Source organism: Calidris pugnax, unplaced genomic scaffold (assembly GCF_001431845.1).
Source record: "Calidris pugnax isolate Ruff unplaced genomic scaffold, ASM143184v1 scaffold20, whole genome shotgun sequence".
Classification (NCBI taxonomy): domain Eukaryota; kingdom Metazoa; phylum Chordata; class Aves; order Charadriiformes; family Scolopacidae; genus Calidris; species Calidris pugnax.
Window position 1 is genome coordinate 27,609,928 of NW_015094510.1, and position 17,353 is coordinate 27,627,280.

The following is a 17,353-nucleotide window of genomic DNA, read 5'->3' on the forward strand; positions in this document are numbered from 1 at the left end:
TCTTTTCTCCAACATTTACTTTTTTCCTCCCAAGCAATGAGAATTTTTTGGTCAACCAAACACTACCAAGCACCACGCTGACAGACTCAGTTCTGATTTCCTCCTCACTTTTGAGGGGAGAGAGGCAGAAGTGACCCACTCACTCCACACTTTGACAGAGGAAGTGAATGCCTTTAGAAAATTAGTTACCTGTAGTCTTTCTTTGGACAAGGAAGTAAACAACTATTTATGTAACTAGTTTTGATGCTTTAATTGTGTGTCATTGCACAATAATTCATACTTACACTTGAATATGCATCATTAACTGTTAAGTTCCATTCTAAACGCAGAAATACATTCCATAACTTGGACAAAAGGGGAAGGAAAATCAATACAAACAAGGTGTGTCAGAAAGTGGTATAAAATAAGATTTATTGGCAAATCATCTTGACAATAAGGAGACACGTGTATCTGAGCTGTGCATTTTGGGGATTGCATGTCAGTCCCTTCGCCTTCTGAGATTTCCATTTGCATGCAATATGGGATACCTCTAGAATTCAGAATGAACTTTGAAGTGTCCTTTTTTGCCTTGCTGTGCTAAATAGCTCTTTCCACAGGCACACTATGGGAGAGGCAAAGTCTCTGTAACAAGAACCTGCCACAGGAAATGCACGAGGAAACAACCTTGGCTTAGAGAGAAAACTGTCACAGGAGAGCTGTTTCACATTTGTTTAACAGTGTTAAGCGCTTCGAGATTCCCACAAGGAGAAGTGCCTGGTGCTGTAAGTAAAACAAACAAAAAACACCAACCAAACCAAAACCCAAGGAATACCAACATCTACCCCCAAACCCTACAGCTATACCGAAACCTCAGATTTCTTTCCTATGTAAGAATGCACAGTACATCTCATTATGATCTGAGTTCCCTCTCTTGGAAGCCAAAGAGCTGCCTCACATAAAAAATAAAAGTTCAAAATTTAATAATAATTACTGTACAGAAATGAACTCAGGACAAAGGCAAAACAAAGTCAGAACTGATTTACCTTAGCATCTGACTGTGGGAGGGTAACCCCTAAGTTATGGTCAGACAGCAGCTGAAGAGGAAGACAGCAGTATCTTCAGAACATTTCCCCAATTTATTTCCATTCTCCCTGATCTCACTCTGTCTTTCCAAAGCCAGGACCTCAGAGATGCTTCTCTGTGCGCAACAGGGCCACAGCTTTAGATGAAGGGTTTGCCCCAGCAGCAAGTGCTAAATCACTGCTGGCCAGAAATTACTTTTAACAAGACCTTTTTGAAAAAGAAAAAAATAACAAAAAAAACCCAACCCAAACATTTCACTTCATAAAAAAGGAAGAGGTGACCAGATTAGAAAGTAAACCTCCAGGCTGCTTTTAATGCCTGTTTGTTGGACTGTGCTTCTTGTGTTGCTCTCCTGGCAGCACAGCCGGGAGCAAAATAACAGGGAGGCCCTACACCCTGCAGACCTACAGGGCCACCCCACAACGACAACAGCCTCCCCTCTTGGTGCAGGAAACCCCCATTTCCTTTTCACATCATGAGGAGAAGTCACTGAGTCATCTACAGCAGCTGCAGCCTCTTTCCAACCTTTTCTACCATCTGATACCTCAGTGGCTCAGCCTGAGCATCTTTTCTCCAACATTTACTTTTTTCCTCCCAAGCAATGAGAATTTTTTGGTCAACCAAACACTACCAAGCACCACGCTGACAGACTCAGTTCTGATTTCCTCCTCACTTTTGAGGGGAGAGAGGCAGAAGTGACCCACTCACTCCACACTTTGACAGAGGAAGTGAATGCCTTTAGAAAATTAGTTACCTGTAGTCTTTCTTTGGACAAGGAAGTAAACAACTATTTATGTAACTAGTTTTGATGCTTTAATTGTGTGTCATTGCACAATAATTCATACTTACACTTGAATATGCATCATTAACTGTTAAGTTCCATTCTAAACGCAGAAATACATTCCATAACTTGGACAAAAGGGGAAGGAAAATCAATACAAACAAGGTGTGTCAGAAAGTGGTATAAAATAAGATTTATTGGCAAATCATCTTGACAATAAGGAGACACGTGTATCTGAGCTGTGCATTTTGGGGATTGCATGTCAGTCCCTTCGCCTTCTGAGATTTCCATTTGCATGCAATATGGGATACCTCTAGAATTCAGAATGAACTTTGAAGTGTCCTTTTTTGCCTTGCTGTGCTAAATAGCTCTTTCCACAGGCACACTATGGGAGAGGCAAAGTCTCTGTAACAAGAACCTGCCACAGGAAATGCACGAGGAAACAACCTTGGCTTAGAGAGAAAACTGTCACAGGAGAGCTGTTTCACATTTGTTTAACAGTGTTAAGCGCTTCGAGATTCCCACAAGGAGAAGTGCCTGGTGCTGTAAGTAAAACAAACAAAAAACACCAACCAAACCAAAACCCAAGGAATACCAACATCTACCCCCAAACCCTACAGCTATACCGAAACCTCAGATTTCTTTCCTATGTAAGAATGCACAGTACATCTCATTATGATCTGAGTTCCCTCTCTTGGAAGCCAAAGAGCTGCCTCACATAAAAAATAAAAGTTCAAAATTTAATAATAATTACTGTACAGAAATGAACTCAGGACAAAGGCAAAACAAAGTCAGAACTGATTTACCTTAGCATCTGACTGTGGGAGGGTAACCCCTAAGTTATGGTCAGACAGCAGCTGAAGAGGAAGACAGCAGTATCTTCAGAACATTTCCCCAATTTATTTCCATTCTCCCTGATCTCACTCTGTCTTTCCAAAGCCAGGAAATGTCAACTCTGAAGTCATATTTTGAATTATATGAGATAGGAAGTGTATTTTGAAAACCCTGTATGATTAAATTACCTGACCACATTAAGCATACCTTGTTCTAGTGGAAAATCCAAAGGGAACACTGTGAAACAAAGGAGTAGTTTCTTGGGAGAGGAAATCAAGGCATCTGAACTAGATCTATTTTCAACAGTTCTAGAAAATATTTCTTTTTATAACAAAGAGGGATTTTTTTTTTCCTTTATAAAGCTCAAAATAATCCCAATATTTGACACTGGAAAAATAATATTTTTTCCTCTCCTATAAATATGAGAATTCAAATAGTCTAGATGTCATTGTCACCAGTTCAAATAAGGCATTAATGAATGCAGTAGATCATTCAAGTCTAAACAAACAGGTTATATACATAAAAACAAGGCGAAAAAATTAAAACAACCTTATAGAGGTAAGAACTATTGTATTAGTGACAGCCATTTCATTTAATTATTTAGGCAACAAAAACTGGAAAGAATAATAAAGAGTCTTAGAGACATTATTTTATTTTGGTCTACTTTAGAAAGACTAAAAACAAAATCCAACTGAAAGCTCATCATCAGTCTCTGCTATCCCACCATGGGGATTTAGTGTGTCTTTATGGATTAAATATACTTGGTCATTTCACATCAACCATTACTGAAATGATCCTGGGAGCAAGGTGCAGGATTCTCTTCAAGATGAATGCCCTAGCTAACCCCAGACTGCCTCCTGAACAAGCTCAAAACCGAAAAACTGAGACACAAAGATTTCAGAACAAATCTTAACATTGACAAACATTGCCCTCTTGAATCCCAACTCGGACATCTTCAGAGACAGCAAGAATTTACAATTGCCTCAGGTGCACACACTCTCCCATTAGACAGCACCAAGGCTTTACTCTTCTAAGCCACGGGTATCCCCGTATTTGTGGTGTAGTCAAATGTAAATACAGTTCAACTGAGGTTTATTGACTTTTATTTGGGCAACAGAGATGCACGGCAGCAATTAAGCTGCAGGTGCCAACATTCTGTATCGGGCCCAGATTTCACGGTTTTAACAGTATTTTTGCAATACAAAATTTGCCACATCTCATTAAGATTCCAAAGTTTGGAAAATCCCTAACCTGAAAGTCCACTATTTGCTGAGGAAGCATCATACTTACTGAAAAAGCAAATTAGCTCTGAGCACACCATCTTTAATGACAACACTTTAAAAAGACCCCATGCAGTCTTGTTTTGTTCTCTAACATATCCAGGTCAAAAACCTAGAAATGCTCAGGGGTATTTAGGAGAAGTCTTGCAGAAGTGATCCAGTTTTCAAATGTCATTAAGGATTTTGGCAGAATAATATTATATGAAATCTGTAATACACTTGCTAACGTTTATAATCCAATATCAGTTATAAGAAGTATTATTGCATCTTAAGCGTAAAAATATAGGAGGTTCTATAAAGAAATTAAAATAGCATTAATCTAATATTGATAGTCATATAAAATAACTCACAATTATGTAAGTTTCCATATTTAATTACACATTTAAAAATAAGTTATAAAAATAATTAAGCTTCTTTAAAACCCCTAAGATACTTTCTTTTAGGAGTTTTTACTCATATCTACTGATTGTCTAGCATCGGCAACAGCTTCTGGTACTCGAACAGTCATATTATCCATCGATTTCTTCAAGCAGATTTGGCAGCCTAAACGTGAGCTGTAGAGAAATACAACATTGTCATTAGCTGTAACTAATCATACATCTGACAGCACTTACCCCCTTACGCCTCCAGCATTCAGCCATCCCAAACACATGATCTAGAAACAGCCATCCTTGTGTACGGTCTTAATCAAGACCAGTAGTGAACTGCATGCATCAGTGCAAAGATATAAGTGGCAATAATCATGATTTACATCAATTAACCGAGCTCAGTACATTGGAAAGTTGTACATCAAGTACTTCCTACTTGCTGAGAGAACATATAATAAGGGCAACTTCCATTTTCAATGGTTCACTAATAGTTCAATTAAGTGCAGGGAATGACATTTGATCTCCAAAGGGAGATTTGTCATCTCTCAAGAGATGAAGGCAATGAATTTGAATGAAAGCCTCAGAGAAAGCAGAGCCTAACCCATCCAGGGTCTGAAGACAGCCCAGTGTTTTGAAACTAAACAACTTAAGATTGGGTCATTAAGCCAGAAATATAAGAGTGAAGAGACAAGAAACAGAGGAAGGAGAAGGATAAAATATTCACAGCCCCTGAGGAGACACGATCCTTCATTTTTCTACCTATCATTCTGCATGAAAAAACCTTGTATGTGAGGAATTAAAATAAAAAGATTTAATACCACCACAAAATTCTGCAGATACCACAAGCCACTTTTATCACCTGGATATCTTTAATTCAGTGTCTGTGCCTTGGTACTTAAGTATAGAATACTTAAATGTCACAAAAAGGATGGGCAATGTTCTGTAGCAGCAGTTGAATAATAATTTAATTGGTATAGGAATGTAGGCAGAGATATTAATGTAGTACCATGCAGTGATCAACTGTTGTTAAAGCTCCCAATTCAATGCTACACACAAAAGTAATACTTTTATGTAAATGGCTGTACACATCAACTTCAAATTACCAGAATGTATGTATAAATACATACATTACCAGAAGATTTAATCTCATGAATATGCATCTATAAGAATAGCTGTAGAAGTGAACTCTATTAGGCAGATGTGATTTTTTGATATTTATATGTAGCATTGCCTGTAAGGCTTAATTTTTCTGAAGTGCCTGTTTTTCACTAAAGACCAATGCTAATTGCATCTGCACTCTGCAGTGTGGCAATGGATTCACTTCATATGAAGTAACACTGCCCTTTGTTTTGAGCCTGCTACACAGCAGTACAAACAACTAGGCAGCACTAAATAACACTGTGAGAAACAAACTACCTTCTTCTATTCAAATTCTTCTACAGCATTTACGATTTTATATATATTTAATCAGATTCTGCCGCACTTTAAAGTTGAAGAAGTGGACTCCCCCCAAAAAAGATGATTTATTCAATCCCTGCATGAAATCTTTCCCCCTTAACCAGTTCTAAAGGTCTTCCCTTTATTTCCTGTCATTCTACTACTTAAAGAAAAAAAAGGGGGAAAAAAACCCACATAAACCAGGGAGTTAGAGCTGCACAAGTAAAAAGACATTGTCTTATAAGATTTTTTTTTCTAAAAAAAAAAATAAATCCATTTTCAGGATTTTCTGTATTTGTACCTGTTCCCACCTAATATTGCCAATGTTCCATTTACCTTTAAAACCACCAAACCTTAAGCTGATATTCCTGGAAAGACACTAGCTAGCTGACTAGCTATTTCAAGTATGCAAAGTTACCACTGTTCTACCCACCTCTCCATATGCATTTACTGGCACCTTTTAACACCAGATTTCTTTTCCTATCACCCAATGGCACAAGATCCTTGTGCATGTCTTCACTGACAGTTTTTGATTTTACCGTGCTGAGTAACATAACCAATTACTTATCCTTTACAGAGTCTTTGCTCTTAACCCATTACAACTCAAGACCTAGTAAAGAATTTCTAAAGTAAACTACGTGAACTGCAAGATCTATCTTCGTACTCAGTGACTAATCCAAAGAGCTCCCGTATCTGTTAGTTCCCTCTACAAAAGCTCTGTTGAATTCTTTCCTTGCCAGCCCATAGACACACAATGTGTCCAGTAGGGAATCATGGAGTTGTCAGAGTTGGAAGGAACCTCTAGAGATCATCTAGTCCAACTCCCCTGCTAAAGCAGGATTGCCCAGAGCACATTACAGACTCACTGTTCTCCAGTTCTAGTGAAGTCACTTGAAAAGCTGGGTTGCTACCTTCCATTCCTTTGATGTGGAAGCAGTTTTAAACCAACTAATTAAGCCTTGCAGACAGCAGTTCAGAAGTGGTGTACTGAATTCCTGCAGAACTCCTAGGCAAATGCTACCTAGTTATTACCATTTGTTACTACTTAATTTACTTATCCGCTGTAATACTACTTCTATGGATACATCAGTTTGAGACAGATGCTCCAGGAGGCCTTCTGCAAAGAAATCTTCCAGTGCATGGACATCCCATAACGTAAAAGCAAAGTTTCTCTTGCATCGCTGTCTCTAGAGATGTTATCTTTTTATATTTTAAATGCACCTTCTACATTATCCATTGGCTCTTCATGCAGACAAGTTTTCTGCTTCCGATAGGTTAGAAACAAAAGTATTTTTCTACTTTTTAGCACGCTGTTTCTCAGCTTATTTTTTCCTTCAGTATTTTTTTTTCCAAACATTTAACTTGCCAGGATTTGCATCCCCCCATCTTACTATTTTTTAATAATCTCTTCTGTTCTGCAGATATGAAAAACAATTTTGTTTCAACCTTTCTAATTAGTCCCTCATTTTAAAAAACGTTAGATTTCATGGTAGCTGCTAGATGAAACTTTCCCAAATCCAGAGAGTCACTGAAAAGATAAAACTTTTATCCTTACACTTATGACAGGGCATATTAGTGCATCTCCATTACATCAGTTTGTATCAGCACAAGAGACCAGGTAACCTATAACCAGTATCAGCCACTTAAAGCTCCGTTTTCCAAAGAAGTCACCCTCTCACACATATGAAAGATCCCTGGCCACAAGAAAACGGTGTTAAGAAAACCTGATAGACACAACAAAAGTACCTGTCTTCAGAGGGTCTAAAACTTAATTTGGTCTGAAACACTTTGAGAAAAAACTAACAAATATTTAAACAGAGAGCTCTAGCTTTTACTGAAGAACTGGAAAGCAGTAGAAAAACTCCTTTTTCTAGCTAAAAGTTTTGGCCTCCAGAGCTACTTTGGAATTGGTTTGGGCCAGAGCCTAAAAGTTACTCTTAGGAGAACTACAGCAGATTTAACAGTGAAGTAAATTCACACTTAATAGGCTTTACAATATTTTCTGGGAGACAAGAAAAAGGATAAACCAAAAGAAGCTGAAAGAAGTTTCTCAAAGCTTGACTTCTTTGCCTTCACAATCTCCCAGAACAGTTAAGATTTGGCTGAAGCAAGAAAAGCATACTCTCATGTAGAAACGTTACTGGTATAAGAGATAAAATGAGTTAATTCAGAGTACTTCTGTGCAGACACATAAAAAAACCCTATGCTATACAGGCCGGGTATAAAGCACTATGACACCACTGAAAGAGTTACAGCACACTTTGGGATTAGTTTCACCCAAAAGGGAATCTGGCTTATACGCACCAAGAGCACTCTGACACGAGTCAAAGCATGACAAGCAGGGGCACTGCAATGTGGGACACTGTTTATCCTAGAGAAGCCTCAGGGGGATGATCTTATCAATGTACATAAATACCAGAGAGGTTGTGGAGTCTCCATCCTTGGAGATATTCAAAAGCCATCTGGACATGGTCCTGGGCATCGGCTCTAGGTGGCCCTGCTTGAGCAGGTGGTTGGACCAGATGACCTCAAGAGGTCCCCTCCAACCTCAACCCTTCTGTGATTCTGTGAAAAGAAGATCTGGCCGAAGCTAAAATACTAACATAAGAGTCACACAATACATTAAGTAGCTACAGACTAATGGAGACAGAAAACAGAAGGGAAATGAGGACAAGAAAATTCATGCACGAGAGCAGCGGCAAAGTTTTTGTTGAAGGAAGTGGGTATTTGTCAGTATCTGACACTTCTGCATCAGACACCTCTGACAAGCAAGCACAGGCAACCGCCACTCTTCAGTTACAAAACAGTACTGACATCTTTTTAATATGAATTCAGAAAAACAATATTTAAACTTGCCCATCCCATTTGTGTACCAGAATCCAGCTATTTATTGAAAGTTGATTTAGGTATTGTAAGAATACTGGACTGCCCCATCTGCAAACCCTTCTTTCAGTTCTTTGATGTAGTGAAATGTGATGTTGCCTTACGTTTCTGTGAGGCCATAGGCCAGGTCCAGCATGTCCATCTCTTCATCAGTAATTGCATCTAGTTTCTCAAATATGTGGTCTTCAAAGATCAAATGACAAGTTGAACAGGCTAGAGTTCCTTCACATGCACCTAAAGAAAAATCAAATCAAGGTAACAGAAAATCCAAATTTCAAGTTAAAGCAGAACTTCAGAAGAAATCCTTCATTAATAAGTGTTTGTCTCATACAAGAAGTATCTCTGTTGATTAGTAAAGTTAATGTCTCATATATTCCCACATTCACATATCCACTCTGCATTCAAGTGTCAATAGTATTTCTATAGTTCCTATAACATTAAGATTTACTTGAATGCTGTAGCTGGTGAAAATACTTAAGTAATTCCCTTTCTACCATTTGAAGAGAAAAAAGCTTTCTACTGTAAGAATGCAAAAGCAGAAAATGCTGTCAATCAACACGATTCAATTTATTTCCAAGGTTGATTCTTCTATCCCTCTCTTTCCCATGGTTTTGAGGTGGTTTCCTCCAGCAGTTCAAGAGAAGATACTTGCTATCCAAAAAAAAAATTCCTCAGAAGCACAGGAAGGAGGCATTTTATACTTAGTATTTCTTCTGACTCAACAGAACGCTCATTCACTGCAAGGGTAGTCAGGAGAGAGAGAGATGTTTTTTTGTGTTGAAGAGGCCAATATATTACTAGGCAATCCAGTCTGAGCCAAGGACCTAATAATTTGCTATGGTTGAACGGAGCAAGCATCAACTACATCTACCTGCTACAGCAACATCACAGGACAGTAAAAGTCTGAATGCTAATTTGTCTCTGGCACTGTATAGGGCTGGCACAGAGTTCTCCACTTTGTTGAAAAAGAAACATGCAACGTCAAGAGGAGGAGAAAGCTGAACTCTTCACACTTGTGTAGAGAATGGGGTTGGAGCACACAACCCCCTACCTCTAATTTAAATTCATAAGAGAGAAGCAGGTAAGACATCAGCCAAGTTCCATTTATTTACTCATTTCCAGGGAAAGCAGCACCGTGAGTACTGTGACCACACCACCGTTGTACTTATACAGAAAATAAAGGAAGCGAGGTTGCCTGTGTACACGCTGCTATGAAAAGGAACAGTGGGATTCATCATCAGACCACAGGAACCATACAGAAAGCACCCTGCTGTTACATGCAGTCACGGTATCCAGAGCACATATGCAAACTGAGCATGACCCGTCTCCAAGTACATACAAACATGTGTGAAAACAGAGTTTAAATAAAGTGCCAAATCAAGTAAAACTTGTCGTACCAGCAATTTAAGTGGTTTAATGTTGGGGGAGGCGAGGGGCGAAGGGGAAAAAAAAAAATAATCCCATAAACAAAACAACACAAAATCCACTGACCAGTGGAAGGTGTCTCTGCAGCTGTAAAGCCAGCAGCAGCAGAGTGCAGCCGAATCACTCAACAGCTTTGCAAGTCTTTATACAAAGGTATTTCTATTCCTGCACAGGGGATGCCCTCTAGTGACAGAAATAGGCAAGATCTACGTTGTAGATTTTTTCTCATTACTTTTTTTCCTAAAGAGAACATAATTTCTACATTGTTTACACCGCATTATTTTTCTGCCCTAGTATGATGTTTCATTAGCAAATTATTATGGAAATAGGCTAGCATATGTTATAGTTAAAGATTGTCACAGTATCTCCAATGTTTAGTTTGGCTTCAGTTTATTGGCAGCATTATTTTTTTTCCACTTTACCACAACGCTGGTATTTACATAAAGTGAGAGAATATTTACTGTAGAGTACAGGCAGACTAGCCATAAGCCTTTATGACACATTTAATAAGTGATACATAAAGCTAGTTATCCCAATACATTACAGGTCTTTAAGAGACAATTCTACTTCCCCAAATGTATGCAACTTTAGACATAAAAGACACCTCAAACATAAGTCTGAGATTTAAAAATCTTACAAAAGATTTTATTACTAGCAGTGAAATTTATTTGCATCTAAATAAAACATACCTCAAATTTCAAACTGTGGTACACTAGCCTACTTTTTTTTCCCCTCCAATTGGTCCATGCTATGCATTCACCCATGTAACTTGTACTTCTGTTTCCTGCTTTAGTTTGTACTATTAATTCTTAAACTGATTGATGTTCACGTAAATACCTACCCTGAAGTATTTAATTGCCATTATCAAATACTACTGCTTTGAATGGGCAGACTCCTACAACTTCAATGGAACTAACTATGGAAAGTGCAAAAGTTTGAAGGAATATGGAGGTGTTACAACTTCCTCCTATTTTGATTTTCAGTAAAACTCAGAATGAGTTAAAATTTCACTAGGGCATTGGTTTCCTTTACCCCAGTTCTTCGGTAAGAATTAACTTTTTTACTCCTCCATGCTAACTGATACAGATTTGCTTATTTCTTTCACTTAGCACTCAAATACTACAGAAATTCGTGCAACAAAAAGGGATAATAAATTGAGACAGAACAGCAATAGAAAAGTAACCAGATACTGTTAGAAATACACCAGTTTTGTGTTGCCTCCAGAACATTTCAGCTCAGAAGCTTTTGCAGGTGGCATCTGTCAGATTCCACTTTGACAGCACTCTGTCCAAAATACCCTCCTTTAACAATCAAGCAAGGCTCACTCCAAGTATGTTTTTTTTAAAGCTTCACCCAAAATATTTTATGTAACTACAGGAAAAAGAAATGGGGAAAAAGTACAAATAAAGTGTATAGCTAGGTTTTATAAATAAATAAATATTCATTTACAGTTAAACTTGATGAACTTAAGGGTCTCTTCAACTTACACGATTCCATAAATATTTATGAATAAACTAGTAATTGAATATAGTTTCTAGACACTGTATGCAGAATTCAGTGAATCTACTTACCAAAGCCATCTATGTCTAGATTATTATCAACAACAACATCCAGCAGTGAATCCCCAGGCTTTCCTTTGGCTGTTAGTTTGTCACCATCACGGTTTATGAAATGAACAGTTATTTTATCTTCTGAGCTGAAAAATAAAAGTATATAATGGGATTAAAGAAAGAACTCTAGAATTTTTTAGACATTTAAATTGATTGAATACTACTAAACCAGTAACCAATATCAACTCTAAGAACACGTAAACCTAATTTGCTGTCCTTTAAAAGCTGTAACAGGTATAGGCATTTACTGCTGTGCATCAAACACGATGACTTGAATTCACATTTTTTCACTAGACGCTATATAGGGTCCTGATGTTTTGCCTTCCACCAAAGATAGTCAGAGCTATTTTATTTTAGGCACAATAATTGTATTTTTATCAAATAAAAGGGCTTATTTTAGATCTTTCTCTTTGCACCTTTCTGCAGACTCTTGCTTTGGATTTATGAAATTTTAATTGTTCTTGTCATTATCATTTAGGACAAATTCTTAACTTTCCCATTTCTGCTTAGCTTTTAAGGCATTTCACTTTATTAGTTCCAAAATTTAATTCTCCTCTCCTTGCAAAAATGCAAATTCTCCAAAAACAGTCTGCTTTTTGAGCACAGATTCTCTTAGGATTTCACCTTTTAAGTATCACTTCCAGTGAAATTCAAAGTTTTGATGCTGGCTTCAAATAAAGAAGGCTTTGTATTTTCCTGCTTTGCTTTTCAGACAATTATGTTTATTTAAGAAAAAAATTCTCTTGCATTCTGCATAAGAATTTCTTAAGACTAAAGCTGTTAATATTGAAAAAAAAAAAAAGAGGGGTTTTGTGTTCCATATTTTGTTATATCACATGGAAAATAAAGGAAACCTTCTAATATACTAACAAATAAAGCGGTTTGCTTGTTTTTAACTGGCCTATTATCTTTCCTATAGTAAGTGAGCAAAACAAGAAAAACTTGTTGGATAGACAGTGAAGAAACCTGCCAAGACATCAAATGGAAAAACTGAAATCTAATGCAAAAATTATATATTTCAATGTGAAATCCACATTTAACAACAGCATTTTTAATATTACCTCTAATATTTTTAGTAACTGTGGGCCTTGAGTGATCTATCATATGGAAAACTTTCAAGCTTGAAAACCCAAGTCACCCCCCTGGAGAACTCTAACCTGTAGAGCTGAATATTAAAGCAGAAACCTGAAAGTGGCCATACTGAAACATCAGTAAACAGATTATTTTTTGAACTGGCTGTAAAAGAAAATGTGTTTTTAGCAATCACAGCCCTAGCTTGTTTTGAAAAACAACAAATGTTTGTTGTTCTAGTCTTGATGTACTTGCCACAACTGTAAGCTGAGTTGGCAGTACATGCTGTGATTCACTATGATGTCACATTCAATTCTTGTCATACCACCCCTCAGTCCATTCTCCAGAAGGCAGCCACAAGCTGCTATTAACTATAAATTGATTCCATAATTATAATCAATAATGAAGGACTGACCTTGCTGATCTGCAGAACGCAGCTGAAGCATGCATGATAATAAGATTCAGTAATCTTAAAAGATGTAGCTTTACAAGATGTAATTAACATTGCACAGACACCTGTGGTATCAAAGGACAACCTCCAACCAACCATTCCATGGGGGTTTAAGCTACCACTCTGCTCTCCTTTTTGCTCCTCTGCTGTGCTAACACCTCCCACAGCACAACCAAGGAAACAAGCACCCACTTCTCAGACACTAGTACAAAACTCACCACCTTCACCAGTAGTTTAAGACTGAAGGATTTAGACTGCATCTGGAAAGGTGTAGATTCACATTCTGACAGCCAAAGTAAACCACTGACACTGTAATTTTAAACTGCTTCAAAAAGCCCTTCCAGAGCTCACCAAAATACACTCTCATTTACAGAAATATTTGTCAGCGTGACAGACATAACCCTGACAGGAGACACAGGGCAAGAGGTACTTGCGTTTATGGGCATAAAGGTATAGACATGGCAAGTACTAAATTATTTGTTCAATATCCAAAACATACCCTTTCCTCTACTGTAGGATGAGGCAATCAAAAGTAAAGCGGACCAAACAGGAAGATGTCTGGCCATCCATTAGATCACTGGAACCCTTATGAAAGACACGTCATCTCGCTCCCAGTTTTCAAAACACACCTGGAACTGTCTTCACCTGTGATTACACTTCAGTCTGGCACAGAAGAACAGTCTGCCCTCCCTCCTTTCTTCCTTCTATCTCCAGCATTCACACTGCCATGCAGTAAACTGGGTCTGGAAACAAAACTGGCCAAAACTCAATCTTCACAGGTCATCGGCCACACAAACGTCAGATCCAGTCCACAGACAGATTGCCCCATTATATTACATTAGTTGAAAACGATTGTGTAATGCAACTTTATGATGCAATAACACAATGTAAGCTTAATGATCAGCTTGAGCTGATCTCTTTCTAATGTTAGAGTGTGAGTTTGGGTGATCCCCACTCCAAATTGCCCTGCCATCACCCTTACACTGGTGTTACCACAGGTCAACTCATTTTGCTAATCTGGCTGAAAAAATCAACCATCAAAACCAAAGTAGTCTCAGCTGAATCAGCAAAACTGACAGAAGTGCCACTGCCCACAACAAAAATGAGGACAGAGGAGTTGGATCCCTTTTCAGTAGTGGCAATCTTACATCAGCTTCAGCCACTTGTGGAGCTACACTGTGGCTGTGCGTGTCTAACCAGCGCAGCACCCAGCTGGGGGACAAAACAAAGCACCTCCACTGACTTTTGTTAAAGACTGCTACAGCAGTTAGCCTTTCATACAGGACTTAATGCACCCTGCTTGATAACTAAAATTTATTTATTTGTAATAAAGTTATAGATAGCCTTCATAAGTCTTCCAGTAGGATCTGGTTTTCTGCTATTGCCATCTTTACCACTTTTCCTACAGCCAAAATGATTAATTTTTTTTTTCCTCTAAAAAAAAGCATTGAGGCTTTATTGTGCTTGAGCCTGAGTGGTGAAGATACTTTCAGAAGCATGTGTACATAGTAATCAGACTAGTCAGACATTCAAAACATACAGTGTGCAGTTATTTTCAATGACCGGGAGACACCATTACAAAAATAAAAATCACACCTGCATGAAACAATATTTAGGCTTTATAAATTTCAAGTAACAAGGCTTTTGTTTACCCAGACATTGTTTGCATGAAGAAAAAAAAAAGAAACAAATGTCACCATACTGTGAACTAGTTACAGGCAATTAACACGAAACGTGCCAGGTCTATGCAAGCATAAATAGCCTCAGGATTATCAGGAAGAACACCACATATTTTGTGTAATCTGCATAAAGCATAAGTATCCCAATTCATGCTCAGATGAACCCTTTCCGCCAGATGTAAAATACAATTAATTTCTTCATATGGTTGCCACAGTACTATCAGCCTTGTTATCAAGCTTCCCTAGGATACCCTAAATTAAGCAGACTGCAAATTCACAGAAGAGCACCAGAGAAATACAAGTGCTGTTTGTTGTCCCTCCCATGCAAAAACGGGTAAGTATTGCAAGAATCCTGACAGCTACCTCTTCCCTCTTAAAAGAGGTATCCTTTTGAATCTTTGGCTATTACTTTCAAATTAAGAATCACCTCTTACATTCCTCCAAACAAAACAAAGATGTTTTGTAGCCTGGTGTTGCACATGGCAAGACCAACTCTTTTACTTCCAGTTCCTTTATTAAATGGTAAATCTAACAGTTCTACCTAATTACCTAAAGACTTCCATGAATGAAACTATTATACAGGCCTCAAATTACAGAAGTTGTTTTAAAGATTAGTTGAGATTTACATGTAGTAATTATGTTGTGCACCAAAAATATTGTACAGCTACCTAAATGGGTTTAATAGAATTCTGACATAGCTACTGTCCACCACGAAATGAAAAGAGAGGATAATGGATAAAAATAGAGCAAGAATGAAATGGAAATGAAAGCGTAACACCTGATCCTTCACCCAAATCCTTGGGAACCTCTACTCAAAAGAATCACCTCAGCTAATGATTTACACAGCTAGGTTTTCATCCTCTAGACAAATACAGCTGATTTTATACATACAAAAAATGTATGTATCTTTTTAGTGGAATAATGCTGACTGACTATATGAAGTTTAGGAACTGGGTCACAAAAAGTATGATGTCCAGAAATGGTAGAACTAGAGAAAACTTGCACATAAATGGAGGAAACACTAATATATGAAAGAAACAAGGGTTTTCTTCTTCTCCCAACTCACTCAGCCAGGTTATAACATGGAGTATGTAAACAATACATTTGAAGGACTTGTTTGTACGAGCTTTTTTGCTGGTACACTTGTGCAATGAACGCGAATAAATTCCAATCTGTGTTCAGTCTGTTTGTGAAATACCTGAGGGATTACAGGTCTTACATTACTATTTGATAAGGAAATGTTTTCCCTTTTTAGTATTCTTTTTCCTTCCTTTTTCAGCCTGTTCAATAATTTTTACAACTTTCAAAAATTTGACAATTCTTTACAAAGACAACTTTTTGAATGAAAAGCTGCCAATCAGGGACCTCAAGTGGGTCAGGGCACCCACTCGGTGCTTATTTTTAAGCCAGTCAGCAGGGTCCCTCAGAGATCTAAACTACCAACTTAACCTATCTCAGATGGGAATCCTAGACTAAAAGGTTAGTTTGTTTCTCCATATTAAAAATATCTGCTGGAACAAAGTAAAAGAGCCCCTGCAGGAGAGCTTGAAAGCAAAATACCAAAACAGCATTGATACAAAGGGCACTACCCAACCCTCTGGAAACAGGCTAGGCAACATCCCTGACACTGGGCAGCTGATTCCAGGTCTTCTTCCAAGTCAAAGAAACTTCTCTGACAACCAACTATATTAGGCTTTTAAAACTTCTGTACTTTAACTACTGAAAGTTAACTGTAGACTCTGACTTATCTTCAAATATACAAGCTATAAGCCAGAAGGTCATGCATAAACACAGTCTTTGTACTGTTGCAAATCTATATAATTGTGGGCTGCAGAGTATTAAATGTCTACAGATATAAGGCATTTTGAAATACCTCCTCGTGTATACTGGTGAGGAGGGGTTCTGCACACTTGGAGGCACAAGTGCTCTTCAGTAAAAAAAAACTACCAAAGGCAGAAGAGAACTTCAGTATTGGATTCTCTCTGATATGTGCTGTACTTCTACCATAAGCCTAGCTTGACTTTCACAAAAAAAAAAAAGAAGCCAGAACTGCACAAAAAAGCAACATTGATAAGGTCACAACCCTTTAGAAAACTAGTTCTAAGATTAGGAACCCTAGTTTAACTTTCCATAAGACCATCAGCTCTTCCAGCGGGGTTCCGGATCACGCAGGCCCCGTGGTTTAACCGGGCCGGTGCGGTGCCTAACCCCGGCCGGTCCCCGGGCCCCTCCAGCCAGCAGCCCCCGGCGCAGCCCTGCAGCCACTGCCCGCCCCTCCGACACCGCGGGGGGAGGCGGGCGGAAGGTCCCCCCGCCGAACGCTCCACTGCCACCGCCACGGGACGGCCAGAGCCGGGGCGCGGCGCGGCCCTGAGGGTCCGAGGAGGAGGCCGGGGCCGGGAAGCGGCGGGTCCGGGACAACGGGGCACCGAGCGACCGGGGGAAGGTCACGCAGCGCCGGCCCGGCCGCGC

General features: G+C 38.6%; 1 protein-coding gene across 1 annotated transcript in view; it reads right to left on the reverse strand.

The window, feature by feature from the left end:
- Nucleotides 1-2,013: 2,013 nt before the first annotated feature.
- FDX1 (ferredoxin 1) overlaps nt 2,014-17,353 on the reverse strand; it is a 15,479-nt gene continuing 139 nt past the window's right edge. The window contains exons 2-4 of the mRNA XM_014965758.1: nt 11,642-11,766; nt 8,750-8,879; nt 2,014-4,511 (exon numbers count right to left, since the gene is read on the reverse strand). Coding sequence (XP_014821244.1) covers nt 4,397-4,511; nt 8,750-8,879; nt 11,642-11,766 — 370 coding nt within the window. The 3' untranslated portion in view covers nt 2,014-4,396. The remainder of the gene's footprint in view (nt 4,512-8,749; nt 8,880-11,641; nt 11,767-17,353) is intronic.